At 60.6% G+C, this 20,525-nt stretch overlaps 4 protein-coding genes across 6 annotated transcripts; 1 reads left to right on the top strand and 3 right to left on the bottom strand.

The window, feature by feature from the left end:
- Positions 1–185: 185 nt before the first annotated feature.
- Positions 186–1,688, bottom strand: LOC149860523 (uncharacterized). Its single transcript, XM_090051513.1, has one exon. It carries the CDS (start codon positions 1,686–1,688, stop codon positions 186–188), a length of 1,503 nt encoding a protein of 500 aa, XP_089907639.1.
- A 1,949-nt stretch (positions 1,689–3,637) lies between these two features.
- VPS51 (VPS51 subunit of GARP complex) lies at positions 3,638–12,423 on the bottom strand. The gene is made up of 10 exons (XM_090054964.1): positions 12,159–12,423; positions 11,876–12,005; positions 11,616–11,762; positions 10,945–11,164; positions 7,093–7,834; positions 6,748–6,963; positions 5,474–5,692; positions 5,150–5,271; positions 4,920–5,007; positions 3,638–4,423 (listed from the first exon to the last, which is right to left on the bottom strand). The coding sequence occupies exons 1-10, from the start codon at positions 12,372–12,374 to the stop codon at positions 4,163–4,165; spliced, it is 2,361 nt and encodes a 786-aa protein (XP_089911090.1). The 5' UTR covers positions 12,375–12,423; the 3' UTR covers positions 3,638–4,162.
- A 75-nt stretch (positions 12,424–12,498) lies between these two features.
- Positions 12,499–18,975, top strand: CATSPERH (catsper channel auxiliary subunit eta). 2 transcript variants are annotated; one of them, XM_090055214.1, is made up of 4 exons: positions 12,973–15,339; positions 16,011–16,110; positions 16,353–16,447; positions 18,389–18,975. In XM_090055214.1, exons 1-3 carry the CDS (start codon positions 15,166–15,168, stop codon positions 16,427–16,429), a joined length of 351 nt encoding a protein of 116 aa, XP_089911340.1. In that variant the 5' UTR covers positions 12,973–15,165; the 3' UTR covers positions 16,430–16,447; positions 18,389–18,975. The 2 variants fall into 2 exon arrangements, 1 of the variants encoding a protein (XP_089911340.1); XR_016443248.1 differs by lacking the exons at positions 12,973–15,339; positions 16,011–16,110; positions 16,353–16,447 and adding an exon at positions 12,499–12,962.
- ZFPL1 (zinc finger protein like 1) lies at positions 16,442–20,512 on the bottom strand. 2 transcript variants are annotated; one of them, XM_090055117.1, is made up of 8 exons: positions 20,373–20,512; positions 20,044–20,172; positions 19,498–19,609; positions 19,210–19,403; positions 18,984–19,059; positions 18,082–18,288; positions 17,696–17,825; positions 16,442–17,382 (listed from the first exon to the last, which is right to left on the bottom strand). In XM_090055117.1, exons 2-8 carry the CDS (start codon positions 20,143–20,145, stop codon positions 17,193–17,195), a joined length of 1,011 nt encoding a protein of 336 aa, XP_089911243.1. In that variant the 5' UTR covers positions 20,146–20,172; positions 20,373–20,512; the 3' UTR covers positions 16,442–17,192. The 2 variants fall into 2 exon arrangements, with proteins under 2 accessions (XP_089911243.1, XP_089911244.1); XM_090055118.1 differs by having other exon boundaries at positions 20,358–20,477.
- Between the last annotated feature and the right edge of the window lie 13 nt (positions 20,513–20,525).

Raw genomic sequence — 20,525 nt, 5'->3', positions numbered from 1 at the left:
AAGGAACCCAGGCATCCGGCTCCCAGCCCCCCTGCTCTAACCCTCCAGCCCCAACTCCCCTGCCAGAGGTGGGGAGAACCCAGTCTGTTCCCCCATCCTCACTCCCCAGGCGCCCAGGCTCTACCTGCAGCCCCACTCCGCCTCCCTGCGCTGGGACAGAGCCCAGGCGGCTGGGGCAGGCAGCACTAAGGCGGGCAGGCACTCTGGACAAAGGGCAGCAGGGGCTGCTCAGGGAAGGGGGGCTCCAGCCCAAGGCAGGATGTCCCCTTGGCCAGTGTCACGTTGGCAGTCCCCAGCCAGGCCACCAGGCCGTGCAGGCTGCAGTGGCACAGCAGGGGCAGCCCCTGTAGGTCCAGGACCTCCAGCGCCCCCAGCCCCCCGAAGACCCTGCCAGGCAGGGCTGCCAGGGGGTTCCCTGAAAGATCCAGCTCCCTCAGCGCCCGCAGCCCCTGGAAACCCCCCTCGGGCAGCACCCGCAGCCCATTGCCACTCAGATTCAGCACCCGCAGCCCCTCCAGCCCTGCCAGACACCCCCCTATCCCCCAGCCCTGCCCAAGGGCATTGCGAGAGAGATCCAGGACCTGGAGGCCAGCCAGCGCTGGGGGAGTGGCCTCCCTGCACCCCCTCAGCCCGTTCCCCGACAGGTTCAGAGCCTGAAGTCCTGTGGCCTCCCCCAGCTCCTTCCACACCCCTGCCAGGTCCCAGAGCCGGTTGAAGGAGAGATCGAGCTCGACCAGGCCCCGTGTCAGCACCCGCAGCCCCCAAGCCGACACCAGGCGGTTGCGGCCTAGCAAGAGGCGCTGCAGGGCAGGCAGGGGTCCCGGGGGCACCCGCTGCAGGGCGTTGTCCCGTAGATCCAGCGTCCGTAGCAGTGTGAACCCCTTCAGCGCCCCCCGCTCCACTGCCCCGACATGGTTCCTGCTAAGGTCCAGGCTCTCCAGGGGGGAAGCCCACAGACTTCCCAGTCCCTCCACACCCAGCTCCCCCAGCAGATTCCCAGAGAGATCCAGCACCCGCAGGCTGTGGAGCCCAGCAAAGGCATTGGCATGGATGCGATGGAGCTGGTTGCCAGACAAGCTCAGCTCCTGAAGCTCAGGCAGCGGCAGAAAGATGCGGGGTCCCAGCTCAGCCACAAAGCAGCCAGACATATCCAGCGCCTGCAGCCCCTTGCCCCAGAGCCCCACAAAAGTCTCGGCTGACGGATCCCGCAGGTTCCTGAAGCCAAAGCTGCTGCCGACAGCACCCGAGCGCCGGAGACGGAGACGCCCCAGCCTGGCGCCTTCCAGGGTCTGTAAGAACCGCCCCAGCCTGGCCACATCCCACGGGTTGGAGGAGACATCCAGAGTGTCCACGGTGAGATTGAGGAAGGGGCTCCCACAGGCTCCAGCCTCTGCTCCCCAGAGCCGGTTGTCGGAGAGATCCAGCAGGGCCAAGTGCCGCCCAGCCAGAGCCGCCAGGTCCCCGTCGCACACCGCCCTGATGCTGTTCAGCCTCAGGTTTAGTGTCTCCAGTGCCCTCAGGGCTTGGAAGCTGAAGTCCAGGTGCAGGCGCCGGATCTGGTTGCCACTCAGATCCAGGTGCCGCAGAGACACCAGGTCCCGGAAGAAGCCACCCTCCAACACAGCCTCATCCAGCCCGTTGCCATCTAGCAGCAGCACCTCAAGCTGGCTCAGGCCAGCCAGGGCCATGGGGTCCAGGCTCAGTGCTTTGTTGCCCCCCAGGTCCAGGTGGGTGAGGTTGGGGAGGTTGGCAAAGGCACCTGGGCCCACACGCAGGGTGCCCCCCAGTTGCTGCCCCAGGTACAGCTTCTGGAGCCCCCCCAGGCGGGGGAAGGAGGCGACCGTGAGCTCCATCAGGCGGTTGAAGGGCATGAGGAGGACACGGGTGGCAGGGTTGATCGGGGGCACCACATGGTGTCCCTGGGCTGGGCAGGCAGTCACCATGGCCCCACGGACCACGGAGACCTGGCAGGTCCCAGCGCCAGCTGTCCGTAGCACCGCAAGGGCCAGCACTGCACCTACGGGGGCAATGGAGGGGGGTGAGTGCCCAGTGGGTGCAGGGGGTCATTATCAGCCTCTGTGCCCAAGCCAGGCAGCATGGGGAAGGCCCAGACCCCTCTGTACCTAGATGGATGGAGAGGGATGAAGAGGGGAAGGAGGGAGAGATGGACAGAGGTAGCTGCATGTGGAGAGGAATGGCAGACAAAGCAGCAGGGTACAAGGTACAGGGACGGATAGACAGGCAGAGAGACAGGAGTACGAGGATGGACGAACAGAGACAGGCAGATAGAGGGGCCTGGGGGACGGATGGATGGGCGAGACTTGGGAGCATATGGGGGGATAGATGAACAAGCAGACAAGCAAGAAGATGAACAGACATGGACAGCTGGACAGACACACTGATAGATAGATGGGGGGTGGCTGGGCAGGACAGATGGAAAGACAGGTGGATGGGCAGACACACCTGGATGGGCACAGACGGCCAGAGCGGGGTGTGAGGGGATGGGTGAATGGGGAGGGAAGCCCATGGCATTGCCAGCGCTCGCACCTCTGCTACTGGCAGCCCCTGGTGAGGGGCAGCGATAGGAACCCCAGTGCCCAGGCAGGGGCCCCAGGGCAGCCCTGAGCCGTCGCCCTCTCCACCCTGTCTCCCTGACTCACCGTAAGGGGCCCAGGCCCCGCGCCACCCTCTCTGTGTTGCAGCCATTGTCCCTGTCACCCGCTGTGTACTTGGTGCTGTATATAACCCCTGGCCAGCGGCGATTGGGGGGGGGGCAGGGGGTGTTCAGCTCTTGCCCCAGATGCTCTTAGCTCAGAAGGCCTCAAGGAACTTACACAACCGGGAAATTCCCCCACCAGCCCCGGCCCTGCTTCCGAGTTGGAAAGAACCCAAGTGCCCGGGCTCCCGGTGCTCCCCCAGCCCCACTTCCCTCCCAGCGCTGGCGAGAACCCAGCTGTGCGGGCTCCCAGCCCCAAGAACTGCAGCGGCAGCGGCCCCGGGTGGTCCCTTCCTGATCTCCAGGCAGAAAAGGTCTTGGGCCCACCCAAGAGCCTGGGGGTTGCGGGGCAGTGAGACCTGGGGATTTCAGTGCCTTGCCCCTAGCCCCATCGCTGCGTCCACTGGGGAGAAGGATCCTCCAGCTGCCTCAGACCAGGGGGTTGGAGGCTTGTCGGGGCAGAGGCTGCATCTCACTGGGTCCATACAGTGCACAGGGGGATCTACAGTGCCCAGCACCCCCTGATCTTGGCCTGGGGGTCTGTACAGCACCTGGCACCCGCCAATCTCAGCCTGGGGGGTCTGCACAGGGACATGTAACACCTTGCTCTGGGCTGGCCAGGCCGGGGCCTTCCCCCTGCCCTGCCCAGTGTCGGAGAATGCTCCAGATTGCAACTCCCCACCCCACCCCACCCCTCCGCTCCAGCACGGTGAGGACAGGAAAGGACAGGACAGGACGTCCCAGGGCTGAGGGGATGTTACAACACCGGGGACACTGCAATCAGCCTGGTGTGCGGCTCTGCAAGAGCGAGGGGCTCTCACTGCCCCAGGGGGACGACATCAAGGCTTGCACAGACCCCCGGTTCCAGGGCAGGGGGCAGACGTGGGCAGGGGTAAAGGAGTCACAGAGACACCATGAGACCACGGGTGGGTTTATTGAGTGTGGCCCCCGCCTGAACGGAGCAGAGGGGGGCAAAGGGCACACATGGGCTCACCCTACCTCGGGGAAGCCCTAGAGCCCCTCCCGCAGCGCAGGGCGGGGAGCAGTACACAGGGATGCAACCCCAGTCCCCCCAGCATCACCCCAGGGCAGGGGCAAGCCCCACCCCCACAGCTTGCCTTGCCCCCATCCATAGTGCTCCTCAACCATGCCCACATCACTGGCCACGCCCCAACACTACCCCCAGCTGGCCACACCCACATCATGAGCCATGCCCCAACCTTAGCCACTCCCCAGCACTGGCCACACCCATCAGCACCCTCAGTTGGCCATGCCCCCTATCCTTAGCCACACCCATCACCCCCAGTTGGCCAGGCCCCTATCCTTGGTCACACCACTATCACTGGCCACACCTTTGCCCTTAGCCATACCTCTCACTGGCCCCAGACACCGCAGTGTCTCCTCCCACCCCTACCTGCCCCCCACCCCCAGGGTCAGAGGGCGGAGCTACCCGCGCTCACAGATGACCTCCACGACGCTGGGCTCCATGGGCACGGGGTCGAGGCAGCGGTGGGCGGCGCTGGCCACAATCTCGTCCAGCAGCCCGTGCACCAGCCCCTCGTCGCCGACGAAGCGCCACAGGTAGAGCTGCAGGTAGTGGCAATCCACCTGCACCTGCTGCAGCCCGAAGCGCCCGAACGTGCGCAGCCGCACGCACTCCAGGAAGCTCTTCAGGCTGATCTTCACGATGCCTGTCAGCACCGAGACCTGTGGGGGGCGGCCGCCATGAGCTAGGGGCCCCCACTCACCCCCCAGATGGATGGGGTGTGTGGAATATGACCTGTGTTCCCCTGGAGAGAATGGGGAGGCCTGTTATGGGGGAGTCATCTCAGCTGGGCCAGGGGTATTGGGGCACCAGCTCCTTGCAGCTCCATCTGGCAGGGGGTAAAGCCTGCACTGGGGGTCCAAGGGGACATGGGGGAGACTGTCTGCGATGTGGTCCCAGGGGACTCAGCCTGTGTCAAGAGAGGGCAACTGCATCTATCGGGGTCCCAAGGGGGCACAGGGGGGCTGTCTGCCATGGGGGTCACAGGGGACCTGGCCTGCGTTGTGCAGGGGCTCCATCTCTCACCGGGTCCCAAAGGTACAAGGGGGCTCTGTCTCGGGCAGCCCCCAGGGGTCCCAGCCAATGTCTGTGGGTGTTTGGAGCAGGGGGCTCTGTCCCTCAGGGAGTCTTGTTGTGGGGGGTGGACTGGGGGTTCACCTTATTGAACTCCACAGGGCTGAAAATGTCAATGCGCTCGGAGAAAAGCTTCTGGATGTTGCTCAGCAGGTTCGTGTCCATGGGGGCGCTGGGAAGGGAGGGGCAGGGATTTAGTGTGGCAAGGACCCCTGCTCTCAAAGCTCTGCTGGTATCCCTCACTTCTGACCCGTAGCCCCCTGCCCCCAACCAGCCTGCCGGTGCCACTCACTCCTGACCCGCAGCCCCCTCACCTGGGGGTGTAGCTAGGTGCATAGCGGCCCTGCTGCCGGGAGCTGCTGTACACAGAGAAGGTCCTCTTGCTGGAGTCGCTGCTCTGGGCCTTGCGCACACCTTCCTCGTAGAGCAGCCCCACCTGGGCAAGGAGATAGTGGGGCAGGGGGGGAAAGTCAGGCCAGGGCTGGGACGCCCTGCCCCTCACTCCTGATTCACAGCCCCTGGCCTCGCAGGTGCCCCTCACTCCTGACCCACAGCCCCTGGCCTCGCAGGTGCCCCTCACTCCTGACCCACAGCCCCTGGCCTCGCAGGTGCCCCTCACTCCTGATCCACAGCCCCACCTGCACATCGATGGCAGTGGTGTCCTCCACGACGCGCTTCATGACGGCGCGCACAGTGCGGGGCTCGATGGTGCCCACCCAGTCGCGCGTCTCCACGCTCTTGCGCAGCATCTGGGACACAGCCAGGCCCTGCACCCGCACGTAGTGGGTGAGGAGGCGCTGGGCGGCCGCCCGGGCCTCGGCACACAGCACGCTGCCCGGCGTCCCCGCCACCTCGGCCTGCAGGGCAAGGGAAGCATCGGCTGGGGGCAGGGGAGCCAGGAGCCTCCATCACAGCAAAGGCAGCCAGGACCCCCCCCCGAGGCTGGGACCCCCCCTTAGATCCAGGACGGCTGCGACCCCTCCCCTTCAAGCGAGACTCGGGAGCTGGGAACCCCCGTCACAACCAGGGTGCATGGGACCCTCCATTAGATCCAGGACTCTCCCCCCCCACTCAACTCAGGGCAGCAGGGATGCCCAACCCCAAACCCTGGAGCTGGGATTCCCCCCCCCCCCAACTTCCCTATTGAATTAAGGGGCAGCCGGGACCCCTCATCACAGTGCAGGCAGCTGGGATCCCCCTTCCCCCCATTAGATCCAGGGGATGGTGGGATCCCTCCCCAACTAGAAACAGGGTACCCAAGACCCTTACCCCCCGTCACAGCCAGGGCAGCTGGGACGCCCTAGCTGTATCCTGAGATTACCCCCTCCCCCAGAAGGATAGAGGGTCCCAGAAGAGCCCACCCAAATCCCCCCAACCTTGTCCTGATGGGGTCAGTGATCCCTCATCCTGCTCACCCAGGCCCCGAGGGGAAGTCTAGGGGATTGAGAGGCCTGGCTTCAAATATAAGGGTTTCCTTGAGGAGACCCCCAAGGCTGCCCCCCGCCCCCCCAGCTGCTTTTGACCCAGCCTCTGGGGTTGACAAACTTCTAACAAGACACGACTCCAGCCCCTTAGTCCTGGGAGAAGTGGCTTCTGGGACTGAGATACCTGGATCTAGGTATTCCCCCTACCCCCAGCCCTAGTTCCAAGATAAACAGCCTCTGGGGCTGAGCCACCTCTGTCCAGACAGAAGTAATCTCAACCCTGTAGCTCTATGGCAAGCACCTTCCAGGCCTGAGACACCTGGGTCTAGGCACTCCTCTAACCGTTAGCCCCTTAGCTCCAGGACAAGCAGCCTCTGGGACTGAGACACCTGGATCTAGACACCCCCACCACCCCAAGCTCCAGGACAAGTGGCCTCTGGGGTTAAGACACCTCACCCTGCCCCAACCCACCCCAGCCCCCCACCCACCTGCACCAGGAACTGCTCATCGGCCAGGGTGAGGATGTAGCTGATGGTGGAGGTCTCGTAGTCCAGGCAGAGGCGGGATAGAAGAAGGAGCAGGGCAGGGGGTGCAGTGCCTCCTCGGTCCCCTGGTGCCTCGCAAAACTGCTGCGCTTTCCCACACACGGCCCGGATGAACCCAACCACCAGCCCCTCGCGCACAGCTTGGCTGCAGAATTCGCCCTGGGATGGAGAAAGGGCAGGAGTGAGAGGCACTGACAGGGCCAGCGGTGGGCAGGGGGCTGTGGATCAGGAGTGAGGGGCACCAACAGGGTTGGCAGGGTGAGACTGAGGGTCCCCAGTGGGGCTCACCTTGAAGTAGGGCTTGTTGGAGAAGGCGACGTCCCTGGCGGTGAAGAGGTGGACGTAGCCTAGCACGGCCTTAACCTGGCCAAGCAGCGAGGCCGAGACGGTGGCTAGGAGCTCGGCCAGGCCGGGCCCCTCCTTGCTGGCCAGGCGGGGGGCAGCCAGGGCCTGGCGTACATCCGTCAGGCAGTCCTGGTAGAAGCCCCGCAGGGCCTGCAGGTACTGGGCCACCCGTGCCCTGGCCGCCCGCTCCACAATGGCCGTGCCCTCACTGGCTGCTCCCGCACCCGGCAGCAGCTGCTCCAGAGCCTGGAGGCGCCGGTGGAAGCGGTCCAGCGCCCGCACCAGCAGGGAGCTGTCGCCCACGCCCTTCTCCAGCTGCACCCGCCTCTCCACCAGCCCGAAGTAGCGCCCCAGCAGCCCCTCCACGAAGGCAGTCAGCTTGGCCCGGGCCATGGAGGCAATGGGGGCGGTGCCCTCGCGGCTCACGAACAGCTCCTGGTAGGAGGCGATAACTAGGCAGAGGTTGCCCACAAAACTGTTGCAGCCACGGTCAGTGAACTCAAGGATGTCGCAGGTTGGGGCCCCGCCTGGAGGACCCAGTTCTGACTCTAGTGTGTCCAGTTCAGCTGCCAGGCGGGCACCAGCATGAGCCAGGAACTCATCACACAGCTCCTCAGCTGGCTCCTCCAGCTCTAGCAGCAGCTCCACACACTCTGCTAGGTCCTTGGCCCCAGAGCCCCCATCTCTGCCAAAAAGGAGGAGGGGTTAGTTGCAGACAGTTATAGGGGGCTCTGAATATCTGCATCTAGGTCTGGATCCTAAATCCAGGCGGCCTATTGGGATCAGCACCATAACTAGGTTCCAGAGTGAACAGCTGAAAACCAGAGAGCTCAGAGTGTAGATTTTGGGCCCTGAATTCTGCTTGTTATTCAGGACTATAATCCTAAGGTGGCGATAACAGAGGTGTAGACTGAAAGATGGAAACTAACTCAGCCATTCATTGTGTTGTCAGTAGGTTTAAAAGTGAACACCTCGTTAAAATGTGTTAGTTCATTTAGACAGTTCAGTGTCCAGATCCTGGATGCTGAATCACGTTCACAAATGAGGATGACAGCTCGAAGACAGCAGTACAATTTGAAGGGTGAAAACTAACAGTCAGGAATTGTGTTGGCTGTTAGCTCTGAAGCGTAATGATATGTTGTAAATGGCTGATTAAGATGAAGGGTTCAGAGTCCGGACCATAGGCCCTGACTTGGAATTATAGTTCTCAATAACAAGCACAAGACTGATATAAATCAGAGGGTAGTAACTCATACAATTATTAATTGTGTTGTCAGTAGGTTTAAAAATGATTGAGTTATTGCAATTGGTTAAGTTACATGGGTGAGGGACCAGATCCTGGCCATTGAAGCATGTCCAACAGTAATGCCTGTAGCTCCAAGATAGTGATGGCAGAGGTACAAATTGAAGTGTGGAAACTAACAGGGCTCAGACTGGTGTTTTCAGTAGGCTTCAGAGTGATGGCCAATGTTGCAAAGGGCTGTCTAAGACAAAGGGATTAGAGATCAAATCCTAAACCCCAAATCCTGCCTGTTATTCAGGACTGTAACTCCAAGACAGTGGTTGTGAACTACGGGGCAGAAATTAACACGGCTGGGATTTGTGATGCTGGTTGCAATCAGCTAATGAAGCAGGGTGGTTCAGAGACCAGGCCGCGGACACTGAATCCCGTCTAATGATTGCAGACATTGAATCCCGTCTAATGATTGCGGACATTGAATCCTGTCTGCTAATGATTGCTCTCAGTCCATAACACAGGCAACCTGTAGGGTGAGTGTTATCAAGGAATTTAGGATTTGCCTTGTCAATAGGTTCCAGAGTGAACAAGGCTGCCAGGATGCCAAGCAGACCATTGGGTGTTTAAGCTGAAGGGTTCAAAGCCCAGATCTTAGGCCCCAGATCCCACCCAGTAAATGAGGACCATAACTTAAGGATGGGAATAGCAGATGCTAACCACTAGGTGTAAGTCAATGTGATCAGGTTTTGCAGTGAACAGCTGAGCAAGGTAATGTGCTGCGTCATCAGTAGGCTCTGGAGTGAATGTCCCATTGAGATCACACTGTTGTGAGTTACCGTCAGGTTTCAGAGCTAACAATTCACCAAGATCACATTATATGACACCAGTAGGCTTTATGGTAAACAGCCAGCTGAAATCACATTGCATATCATTGGTAGGCTTCCCTCTGAACTGCCCCCTGCGATTTCTTTGTGTTGTCAGTAGGTTTGAGAGTGAACAACCCACCATAGTCACATAGTGCGTCAGGAGGTTCCAGAGGGAACAATCACCTCCATTGCACCGCACATCGTCAGTATGTTTCAGAGTGAACAATCCACAGAGATAATTCTGCATACCATCTGTAGGTTTCAGTGAACAACTTGCCTAGATCCTGTCTTGTGGAGTCAGCCTAGATCAGGGATGGGCAAAATACAGCCTGCGAGGCCATTCAATCCAGCCCACGAGGCCCCTAAAAATGTAGAAAATGAATAATTCTCTGCCCTTGGTTCCTGTCAAAAAATGACAGGAACCAAGGGCAACAGGACCCAGGGGAAGCCCAGCTGGCTTCAACAACAGTGGGGCCCATCTGGCCCCACCCCCCCAGCTGGAAGCCCCAGCCCTGCTTCTGGCTTCTGGGCTGGGAGCACGTGGCTGCCCTGAGCCAGAACTACAGGTGAGTGGCAGAGACAGGGAGGGAGCGCCAGGGGAGAAGCGGCCCCTTCCCCATCCCGCAGGAGGCGCCCCGTGCTGCAGCTGCTCACAGTCCGCATGGGGCTGCCTGGGCCTGCTCCGGATAGCCCCATGTGGGCTGCGAGTGCCTGCAGCAGGGAGTGCTGGCTACAGGGTTGGGGAGGAGCCATTTTTCTGCCCCCCCCGTGCTCAGCTTTTCCCTGGGCTCCTTCCCTGCACGGAGAAAAGCGGCCCCTTGCCTGCACTCCCTGCTGCAGCCTGCACGGGACTGTCTGGAGCAGGCACAGGCAGCCCCAGGTGGGCTGCGAGCCACTGCAGCGTGGCGCACTGGGCATGGGGTGGACAAGGGGCTGCTTTCCCCCTCCACCCCTGCTCAGCACCACCTTGTAACCTGGCCACACTGCCAGGCTGGCAGCAGGGCTGGGTTACAAGCTGGTGCTGAGTGCAGGGAAGAGCAGCCCCTTGCTTGCCATGTGGCCAGCCACATGCTGCAGCCGCTTGCAGCCCGCCTGGGGCTGCCTGTGCCTGCTCCAGTCTCGCATGGGCTGCGAGTGACTGCAGCAGGTAGCGCCGGCCATGGGGCGGGTGAGGGGCCGCTTTTCCCCATGTTCAGCACCAGCTCCTTCCCTGCTGGCAAGCAGGAGATCAGGGCTGTGTGCTGCCCCCCGTCTGTTCCACGGGGCTGGGGGGGGGGCACTGGGTGAGAGTGGGTGGGGAGCCAGTGGGAGCATGGGGCCCACACTGGTGCCCAAAGGCTAGCATCAGCAGGGCCCAGAGCAGGGCGGCAAGGGTATAGGGTCCCAGCCAGCAGGGGCTCTGTGGAGCCAGGCCAGCTCCCCGCTCTCCCTGCTGGTGCGGCCCAGCTCGGTAGTCCTCAGAGTGAACCTGGCAAGATCACACTATGCATCAGCTGTAGGTTTCAGAGTAAACAACACCCCAGACGTCACCATGTGTCATCATAGCTGTGATGGTGAACGGCCTACCTAGATAGCGCTGCATATCATTTGTAGGTTTCAGAGCGAATGGGGCCCCTAGACTGTGTCCACCCTGCCAGGCCTAGCCTTGGGAGCTCATGCAAACAGCTCGGGGTAGGGGCCGGGGGACAGTACCTGAACCTCTGGCGCAGGCGCTGGGCGAGGCCAGCCATGATAACCTGGCAGTCGGCCTGGATGCCATGGAAGGAGGGCAGGTGGCGGTAGTGGTGCAGCACGGCCCGTGCCCGCCCGTGGTAGCGCACAGCTGTACCGTAGGCCTCCAGCTCCACGCAGCGCGTCAGCCGTGCTGGCAGCTCCAGCAGGAACTGCAGCTTGCGCAGCAGTGTGTGGACACCTGGGGGGGGGAGGCTGTGAGACCCCTTGCTCTGCCCCACCACCCCCAGCCCCATCCCATACCTCCATGCCCAGGCACCCCCTACCCCAAAACCCAGCCCCAGCCAGCCTGGCACCCCCTCTGGTCCCTGTAACTCCCATGCTATAGCCACATCCTCCTGGGTCTAGCCAGCCTTGTGCCCTGCCAGCCAACCTGACACCCCCCTCGGACCCTATAATCCTGTCCCTGGGCCTGTCCCCCCCATGACTGGGCCCAAGCAGCCTGATACCCGGCCCCTTCCCCTCGCCCATCACTCTGCCCCTAAAACCAGCCAGTCTGCAGTCCCCACCCCATAACCCTGGGCCCAGCCAGTCTGGCATCCTTCTCTGCCCCACAGCCCCCCCCTCACTTTTCCAGTCAGCCCCCAGGCCCAGCCAGCCCCAAATCCTGCCCCCCTGGCCACAACCCCTACCCGAGAGCTTGGCGATCTGCTCGTGGCGGTCACGCAGGGTGCTGCTGACGCGGGCGCTGGACTCGGTGATGGCCGCCATGTTGGCGGCCAGGCCGTCCATCTCATCCTCCATGCGCTTGAAGTCGTTCTTCATCGTGCGGATGGTGTCTGCGCGGGTGGGAGAGATGGGGTTGGGAGCTCGGCCGCCTGGGATGTCCCCAGCTCTGGGCAGGGAGCCAGGGACCGGGAGCCCGGACGCCTGGGTCCACCTGGGACAGTACCTGTGGCCGAGATGAACTTGTTGTAGTTCTCGTACACCAGCGTCTGCATGTCGCTGTCCAGCGCCCGGATCTGCTTCACCATGTCAGTCTCGCAGTCCATCAGCTGTGCCAGGGGGCACTCCTTCTGCAGCTGGGGGGGCGGGGGTGAGAGCTGGCACCACCCCAGTGCCCCTGCCCAGACACACCGGTGCCCCGCACTCCCCACCCCATCCCAGCCCTGCCGGTGCCCCTCCCGCCCAGACACTGGTTCCCCCCAGCCCCGGCGCGAGGGGCCAGGGGTCACCTTGGTGAGGAAAGCTTCCGGATCAAAGCGGGGCCCGTTGATGTCCGTGGGCCCCCCCGCGTCCGCCGCCCGCCCCGCCTCCCCCGCCGCCGCCGGGTCCGGCAGTCCGTAGTACAGCTTCAGCATCCCGTGCGGCCGCCGCCGGGGCTCCGCCGCCTCCACCTCGGCCGGCCCCGCCGGGGCCCCCCCGGCCCCCAGCGCCGCCGCCGCCGCCATCCCGCCCGCCGCTGTCCGCGGGTGGGGGAACGATAAAGATTTGTTGGGAAAAAAAAGCCAACCAGCAACAAGTGGCCGCTGTGTCACTTCCGGGAACAACAAAGTTTTGTTGAAAAAGCTCCTTCATTAAACAGGGGAAGTCCCTGCTTGAAACAATAAAGTTTTTGTTGGAAAAAAAAGTCCCCTCTCGTCAAGACCGGGGCTGTCACTTCCGGGAACCACACGGTTTTGTTGTAGCTCGTTACCCCCCTCCCTTTGCGGTAAGGTACCAGTGGACACAATAAAGTTTTGTTGATATGAAGTGAAGCCATAGTCTCAATGGAACAATAAAGGTTTGTTGAAAGTACCCTCCCACGAGGTACAGGGTGTAGCCGTGCTGGTCTGAGACACGGGCAGACACGGTTCTTCGGGTGAATCCGATACCTTGTCTTAGACCGCCTTAAATAGCTGGAGAACAATTTTAAAGCAAGCTTTCAGGTTCAAAACCCTTCGTCAGGCTGAGGAAGTTTCAGCAGTTGGTGTGCGCTCTTCCTGGATGGACTGAAAAGTAAAGCAGCCAGAGGCTGGGCTGGGCTGCATACAAGACAGGTAGACTGAGGAGTCGATGGGAGAGAGACAGGCTGGGGCGGAGAGGGAAGGGGGATGAGTAGTGGAGAGGTCCCTGGGGAGTCAGCTGTCAGGCAGATTGTAAGGTGTCATGAATCCAATGTCTATATTTAGTCCATGAGTTTTTGCATCCAGGAGGTTGATGAAGAGGAGCTCATAGGCTTGTTTCTGGGAAGTGTTTTGCACGTTCCCTTTGAGAATCAGGAGTGAGAGATTGCAGAGTGTTTTTCTTGTGAGAAATGTGCCCCCACAGGTCACTGGGTATTCCTGTCTCCGATAGATGTCTGGTGGGCATTCATTCTGGTGCACAGTTGTGGTTTGGTCTCTCCTACGTATTTTCCATCAGGGTATTTGGTGCATTGGATGGGATATATTACGTTTCTGGAGATGCAGCTGTAAGATCCAGGAATGCTGATAGCTCTGTTGTGGGGTGTAGTGATTGTGGGGGTGGTGGAGAGGTGTTGGCAGGTTTTGCATTTCTTGTCCTGGCATGGTCTGGATCCATTCGGTGTGCTCTGGGCCTGAGGAGGTTTGCTTCTGGTGATGAGGTTGGTGAGGTTCAGTGCTTGTTTGAAGGCTAGGATGGGTGGCTCTGGGAAGATCTTTTTAAAAGTAGGGTCTCTTTCTAGTATGGATTGCAGTTGTTTGAGGATTTTCCGTACGGGTTCAAGGGAGGGATGATCTGTCAACCAGCGGTGTGCAATTCACGGGGGTATTTCTTCTGTACTGCAGCAGTTCTCCACATCGTATCCGGGTGGCTCTTTCAAACGTGTGCTCTCTCCCTCTGGAGGAGTGTCCTTGTTGAGTGAAAGCCTTTTTAAGATTGGTGAGGTGGCAATCCCAGGTGTTCTCCTCAGTGCAGATTCAGTGGTATCTGAGAGTTTGTCTATATATCTTATCATTCTGGATGCTGATCATCATGTCTAAAAAGGAGATGTTGGTACTGGAGCGTTCTAGAGAAATTGGATGGAGGGATGGTGATTGTTGAATTTCTGATGGAACTGAATCAGAGATTGCAGGTTTTCAGTCCAGATGATGAAGATGTCATTGATATATCTTAAGTATAGCAAGGGTTTGATGGTGCAGTCCTTGAGGAAATCTTCCAGGTAGCTCATAAAAAGGTTGGCATACTGTGGGGTCATTTTGGTGCCCATAGCTGTTCCCATCGTCTGGAGGAAGTGTTGGTTATTAAAAGTGAAATTGTGTGTGAGGACGAAGTGTACAAGGTCAGTAATATCTTTGGGTCTGTACTCTGAGTTGTAATCTTGTTCCTGTAGATATGTAAGGCAGGCTTGGATGCCATCCTGGTGTGGGATGTTGGTATATAGGCTGGTAATGTCCATGGTGGCTAGGAGGGTGTTGCTGGGAAGGTGGTCTGTAGTTTTAAGTTTCCATAAAAAGTCTGTAGAATCGTGGACAAAACTTGCTCTGTGAGTGACGAGCGGTTTTAGGATTGGTAGACATACTTCCCCCTTCTCCAATGGCAAGCAATATGGTTTAGGAATCAATAAAGTTTTGTTGATATGGAGGAAAACTGTATTAGCTTCCACAAAACAATAAAGTTTTGTTAATATGGCAAGAGGGGTGAAGAAAGACCCCCCACTGAGTGCCATTAGCCTCATTGGAACAGGAGTTTTATTGAAACTGCCCCTCCGTGGTAAAGAGAATCTCCCTCCCCATCGGCTTTAGGGAGTAATAAAGTTTTGTTGAAATCATTCCTGCCCCATGGCAGTGCACCTGTGTCCTGCAACAATAAAGTTTTGTTGATATAAAATAGGTGGGGCAGGGCCAGGAGGAGGAGGGCTGTAACCATGACAACAAAGCAGATTTCGCAGTGGCTGGGGCACCTTCCTATGGGCTGGGTGACATCATGAAGGCTCAGTGACATTATAGGCTTCCCCCCCATTCTATCAGTCTTGAGTGTATGATGTCATCTGCTGGTGTGCACATTGTCATCAGGCAGCTACTAGGTAACCTATGACATCACTATACAGGTTGCCAGGTGGACGTAGGGAAGGGCCAGGAGCCTGGATGTGTGGGTTCTCTCCCCGTTTGGGGAAGAGGGTGGGGGTGCGAGGTAGATGCCTGGACACCGGGGTCTCCGGTGGATCTGGGGGGCGGTTCTGGAGCACCAGGGCCCTTGTGACCTCAGCGCCTGACCCCAGGCCTTGGGCCTGGTGGCGCCATGAGCTGGCGCCTCCCCTTCATGACCTGCAAGCTCCCCACCGACGTGACCCTCACCGCGGCCTCTGTCCTGCTGCTCTTTGTCCATACCAGCATCTTCGTCTCCGACCTCTACCACTTCGCTGTCAGCCAGCGCTTCGACCGCATGAGCTTCCCCAGCACCACCGTGCTGCTGGTATGGGGCCCCCAGAGCCCATGCGGGTTTGAACGGGGGGCAGGTGCAGCCCCCGATAAGAACCAGGCCCTAAACTGGTTTGTACTGGGACAGCACCAGCTACCCAGTAGGAGCCAGACTCCAAAACAGTTTGAACTGAGATGGGAGCAGCCTCCCAGTAGGAAACAGACCTCAGACTGGTTTCAACTAGACTGGGAGAAGTTCTGTAGGAGCCAGAGCCCACACTGGCTTGAGCTAGGATGGAAGTGGCCCTGCAGTAGAAGCCAGACTGGTTTGAACACAGGCAGGAACAGCCTCCCAGTATGAAACAGACCCCAGACTGGTTTTGACTGGGCTGGGAAGAGTCTCCCAGTAGGAGTTGGACTCTAGACTGGTTTAAACTAGGGTGGGAGGGGCTTTCCAGGGGAACCAGACCTCAGGCTGGCTTGACCTGGAACAGCAGCAACTTCCCAGTAAAAACCAGAGCCCAGACTGCTTTGAACTGGGCCAGAAACGGATGGCAGCAGGGGGTAGCCAGGCTGCCTGGCTTCCATCCCCAGCTCTGGGAAGGGAGTGGGGCCTGGTGGGGGTCAGAGCAGGGGCGTGGAGAGCCCGCATGCCTGGCTTCTCTCCCCGTTCTGGCCACGAGGGGCCCTGACCTGTCGTCCCCCCCCCTCCACTTCCCTGCCCAGTTCTCCCAGGTGCTGAGCTTCTACTTGGCGCTGCTGGGGGCGCTCTACGCCATGGGGGCCAAGGACAAAGTCCTCAAGACCTTTGCCCTCACCTCACTGGGTAGGTGGCTCCCGGATGCCTGGGTCCCTCACCAGCTCTGGGAGGGAAGTGGGGGCTAGTTAGAACAAGGCAGTGCGGGGGTGGGGTGGGGGGGGCAGACAGTTGGGAGCCTGGACACCTGGGTTCCCTTTGCCACTCAGGAAGGAGTGCGGGTTAGAGCGGGGGGGGGGGCTGGGAGCCCAGACACCTGGGTTCCCTCCTACTAAGAGATCCCCTTCTCTCTCTTCCCCACCTCCCCCCAGTGACCAACTTTGCCATCTTCTTCGGCCGCTTCTGCCTCGAGTACCTGACCCTCGAGTACCGGCAGGAGATTTACTGAGTCTGGAGCCCCCAGAAAGTGCGCAGCCCCAGCCTTAGCCAAGAGAAGTTTATTATGAACAAGGCAGATATTGCTGTAGTGTCAGACACCGCATGACATCATTGCCACTGCGTGACATCACCGCCACAGCACGACATCACCGCCACCCCCTCCCAAACATTGAGGAAGGGCTGCAGTTATAGCCACATCCCCCACCAAAAGCTCTGAAAACCCCAGGACCTGGGCAGTGGCTGCAACTCTGCTCCAGGCCATGGTGGTGACAGGGCCTTTTCCTGGCTCCATAGGGGCCCCCAGCCCCAGGAGACCAGGCACAGGGAAGAACCAGAGGGCTGGGACCCCAAAATGTCCGCAGGGGGCAGTAGAGCTGGTGCGGCGGGCCAGCTGGGCCCCCACACCCTTCCAATAAATATCCCAAAACAGCAGCAGCTAAGAGCCTGGACACCTGCGTTCCCCCCTGGGTTCCCCCAGCTTCGAGAGGGCAGTGGGTTACTGGCAGGTGACACCTGGGTCCCTGCCCCTCTAGCCAGGACACCTGGGTCCCTGCCCCTCTAGCCAGGAAGCCTCTCTGTCCCCCAGCACACACGCACAGCCCGGCCCCTCCACCTGAACAACCAAGGGGCACTTGGAATGATTCTACTCCCTCAGCCTCTACTCAGGGGCTCAGCTATGCGGCTGGTGGGCTCCCAGGGGGACCTAGGGACCCTTGTGGCCCCAGGCCGGGGGGGGATCTGCACTGCCAGGCTCCCCCCAGCCACAGCCCTGCTCACTCCTGGCCCACGCGGATGTGTGGGTTGAGTAGAGGGTCCAGGTTGGGGTCGGCGTCCGCCGCGGCTCGACCCAGCTTAGCCATGATGACGAGGAGGGTGAGGAAGCCGAGGCCCGCAACCAACAGCACGATGACGAAGCGCCGCAGCAGAGAGCGTGGCGGTGGCTTCTTGTTGCTCGCCCGGTTCCTGCCAGGGCAGAGAAGGAGAGCAAGGAAGCCAGTGAGGAAAGCACCTTGGTGGGCACCCATTCCCCATGCACACTGTCCACCTGACACTACCCAGAGCCCCAGAGAATGAGAGGACACCCCCCCACACACACAGAATGCAGGTATCCAGGACCCCCACTTGTCTGGTCCTTGCCAGACTGGTCCCACTCCACCATACTCCAAGCCCAGCTGAGATGCCCCTGCCCTCCCCCCCCAGACACACACACTCCCCTGCCTAGCATTGTGCCTTCCCACCCCCGAATCTAGGGGTGCCAGGTGACCCCTCTGCTCACTTGAGGAGTCGGGCGAACCAGCCGAGCGCCGGCCGCCGCCGGTACTTGTCATCATCAAAGTCGATGTGGGTGCCAGCCCCGCGGCCACCACTGCCCTCCCGCGTGTCATAGACCTTCCGTGGCGTGGAGGCTGCCAGGGAGACAGGGAGCATTACATGGGAAGCCCCTAACCACCACACACCTCTCCCACCATGCAGTTCACAGCAACCCAAAATTCTTTGCATTCTTGCCAACTCAGGACACCAAGACAATCATAGTGTCCTGGTCCTCCACATGCTACTAGAAGGGCCTCATAGGCTATCCCAAGAGGGACACGTTAGCCAGCGCATCCCTACCTCATGCAAATTGGTTCCCATGTAACTACGGTTCCCCCCAGCTCTGCTCACCTGCTGTGAGGGTGATGGTCTCGCTGCCATCGCCCCCCATATGGACGACGGTATGGTCCCCTGTCGTTGCTACTGCACTGTCCAGCCCCTGCGGCTGTGAGGAGGAGGAGGAGGAGGAGGAGGAAGGGGAGAGCCCGGGTGTGGAGCTGTATGAATAGGCCGGGCAGGCACTGTGTGCGGTGGTGTCCAGGCTGGAGCTGCCAGGCGCTGCCAAGGGGGAAGGACATGAATCCAATGGAGGTGTTAGCAAACCCTGCCCTCACACCTCCAGAGGCAAGCACTCACCATCTTTCCCCACTCCCACCAGTCCCGGCACCACAGAGAGGGACTCCTGGTGGGTTCTACAGCCCACAGCAACGTGGCCTGGAGCAACTGGACTCCCATGACAGGGGTAAGTCTGGAAGAGGGGTAGCCTGAAGTCTCTCTTGGTGTGGGTGGAGGGGGGACATGGGGCACAACTCTGTCATGGCAATAGGACATTGATTGCGGCTGCCCCATGGGACACAGCTAAGGTGGCAGTACATGGAAAAGCAAAGGGGTTTCTTTAAGCTGTCCTATTGGATACTGCTGGGATGGGGGACACAAGGGAAAGGGGGGGTCCTGTCAAGCTGCCTATGGGATATAGGTCAGGAGGGGGCAGGTGGAAAGAGAGGCAACTCCTTAAGCTGCTCTATAGGATACAGGTGGGCTGGGGGCACATGAGAGGACCCCTATGCCTTTCCAAGTGACCCTATGGAATACAGGTATGCAGGGGGGGGGGGGAACGAAAAAGGGTTGGGGGGTCCCCTCAACAGCCCCCTTAACCCATGCTGAAGAGCCAGCAGGACCTCTCACTGCCAGGGGAGCCTAGGTGGGCCTGTCACCTGAGGGCTGGAAGGACATCCCAGTAGAGCAGGACTCACCAGAGAAGCTGCCCCAGTCCGTGTAGTCTGTAACGTCGGCTGGCTCCGGCTCCTGGACGGTCTCAACTTCGTCAATCTGCAGGAGATGGGAGACAAAGCTAGGGCTCAGGCTTGGGGCTGACATACAGCACCCCGCCTCCCTGCCGTATCTCCCAGCCCAAGGAAGGGCAGCTCTGCTATCCCTCTCTTCCCATAAGGAGAAAAGACTTCTGGGAATCCCTCTTACCAGTGGCAGCCCCAGTCCTGCCCGTGCCCAGTTGACCGTAGCCAGCTTCTCCCGCAGAGCTGAGGCCACCGGGCTGACCAGGTTGGCAGGTGGGAAGATGGGACCCTTGCAGCTGGGGCACTGGTAGCCAGCAGGGGCCGTGTTCTTGGGCAGCTGCCCAGCCATCTCGTTGAGGCAGGCCCAGTGGAAGAGATCTGCGGAGGAGACAGCGACGGAGCATCTGAGCAAAGAGCAAGAGAGGAAGGCACAAGAGAGCCCTTGGCCTCCCCTCCTGGCCACAGGTCTCACCATAGCACACAAGCCGGGCTGTGTCTTTGGTGGCCAGGAGGGTGTTGCAGAGCCGGCAGTTGGGGTTGTAGTCGCTGTCCTGGAGCCACTGGAGGTATGACTGGACGATGCACTGCAGGGGCAGAGAAGGAGGGATGAGGGAAGGCTGCAGGTGGGGGTCTAGAAAGACTGACAGAAAGGGGGAGTTATGACGCTCACCCGCCTCCCCCTGCTCTAACTCCCTAGCAGCGGGGGGCTTTTCTCTGCTCGGACCCATTAGGCACCCCCCAGGGAGGGAACCCAGGTGTCCAGGCTCCTACACGTCCCTTCTGAACCCCGCTCCGCCCCCAGAGCTGGGGAGGGCTCAAGCATCCCAGGTCCCGGCCCTCCTGCCGTAAAGGACCAGCCTCACTCCGCTCCCAGAACCGGGTAGAACCCAGGCGTCCGTGCTCCCGGCCCCCCAGCGCAGGAGCTGCAACGCCTCTGACGGAGCGGGCGCTGAGCTAGATGGAGCCGAGGCACGGGCGCAGCCACCCCCGCTCCCGGCCCGCCAGGGGAGCGCGGTACCTTGGCATGGTTGGCAACCAGGCAGTTCTCGCAGACGTTGACGCGGTGCTCGAAGCAGAACAGGTTGGTGACCTTCCTCTTGGGGCACTTGCACAGCCCCATGGCACCGGGCGGGGGGGCCGCAGAGGCCTGGGGGGCCCGGACAGCTCAGAGCCAGGACTCAGCCTGCTCCCTACCCGGGAGGCCGGACACCGGCTGCCACCGCACCCGTCCCCCGCCGCTGGGGAGGACCCAGGCGTCCCCCCCGCCGAGAACCCAGGCGTCCCCACCCCACTCCTTCGATCCTCCCCCAGGCCCCTCCTCTGACCCCCCACCTGCCCCTCCTGGACCTAGAGAGAACACAGGTGCCCGGGCTCCCCGCCGTCCCGGGCCCGCAGGATCTCGCAGGCTCCGAGGGGGGCTCAGGGTCCACCCGCTGCCACGTCTCTTCCGGGAACGGCGCTCGCTGATGACGCCACGCGCGGGCGACCCACCCCCTTTCA

This window comes from Crocodylus siamensis, chromosome 6 (assembly GCF_052110815.1).
Source record: "Crocodylus siamensis isolate JL-2025a chromosome 6, ASM5211081v1, whole genome shotgun sequence".
Lineage (NCBI taxonomy): Eukaryota > Metazoa > Chordata > Crocodylia > Crocodylidae > Crocodylus > Crocodylus siamensis.
This window is presented reverse-complemented; position numbering and strand designations above follow the sequence as displayed.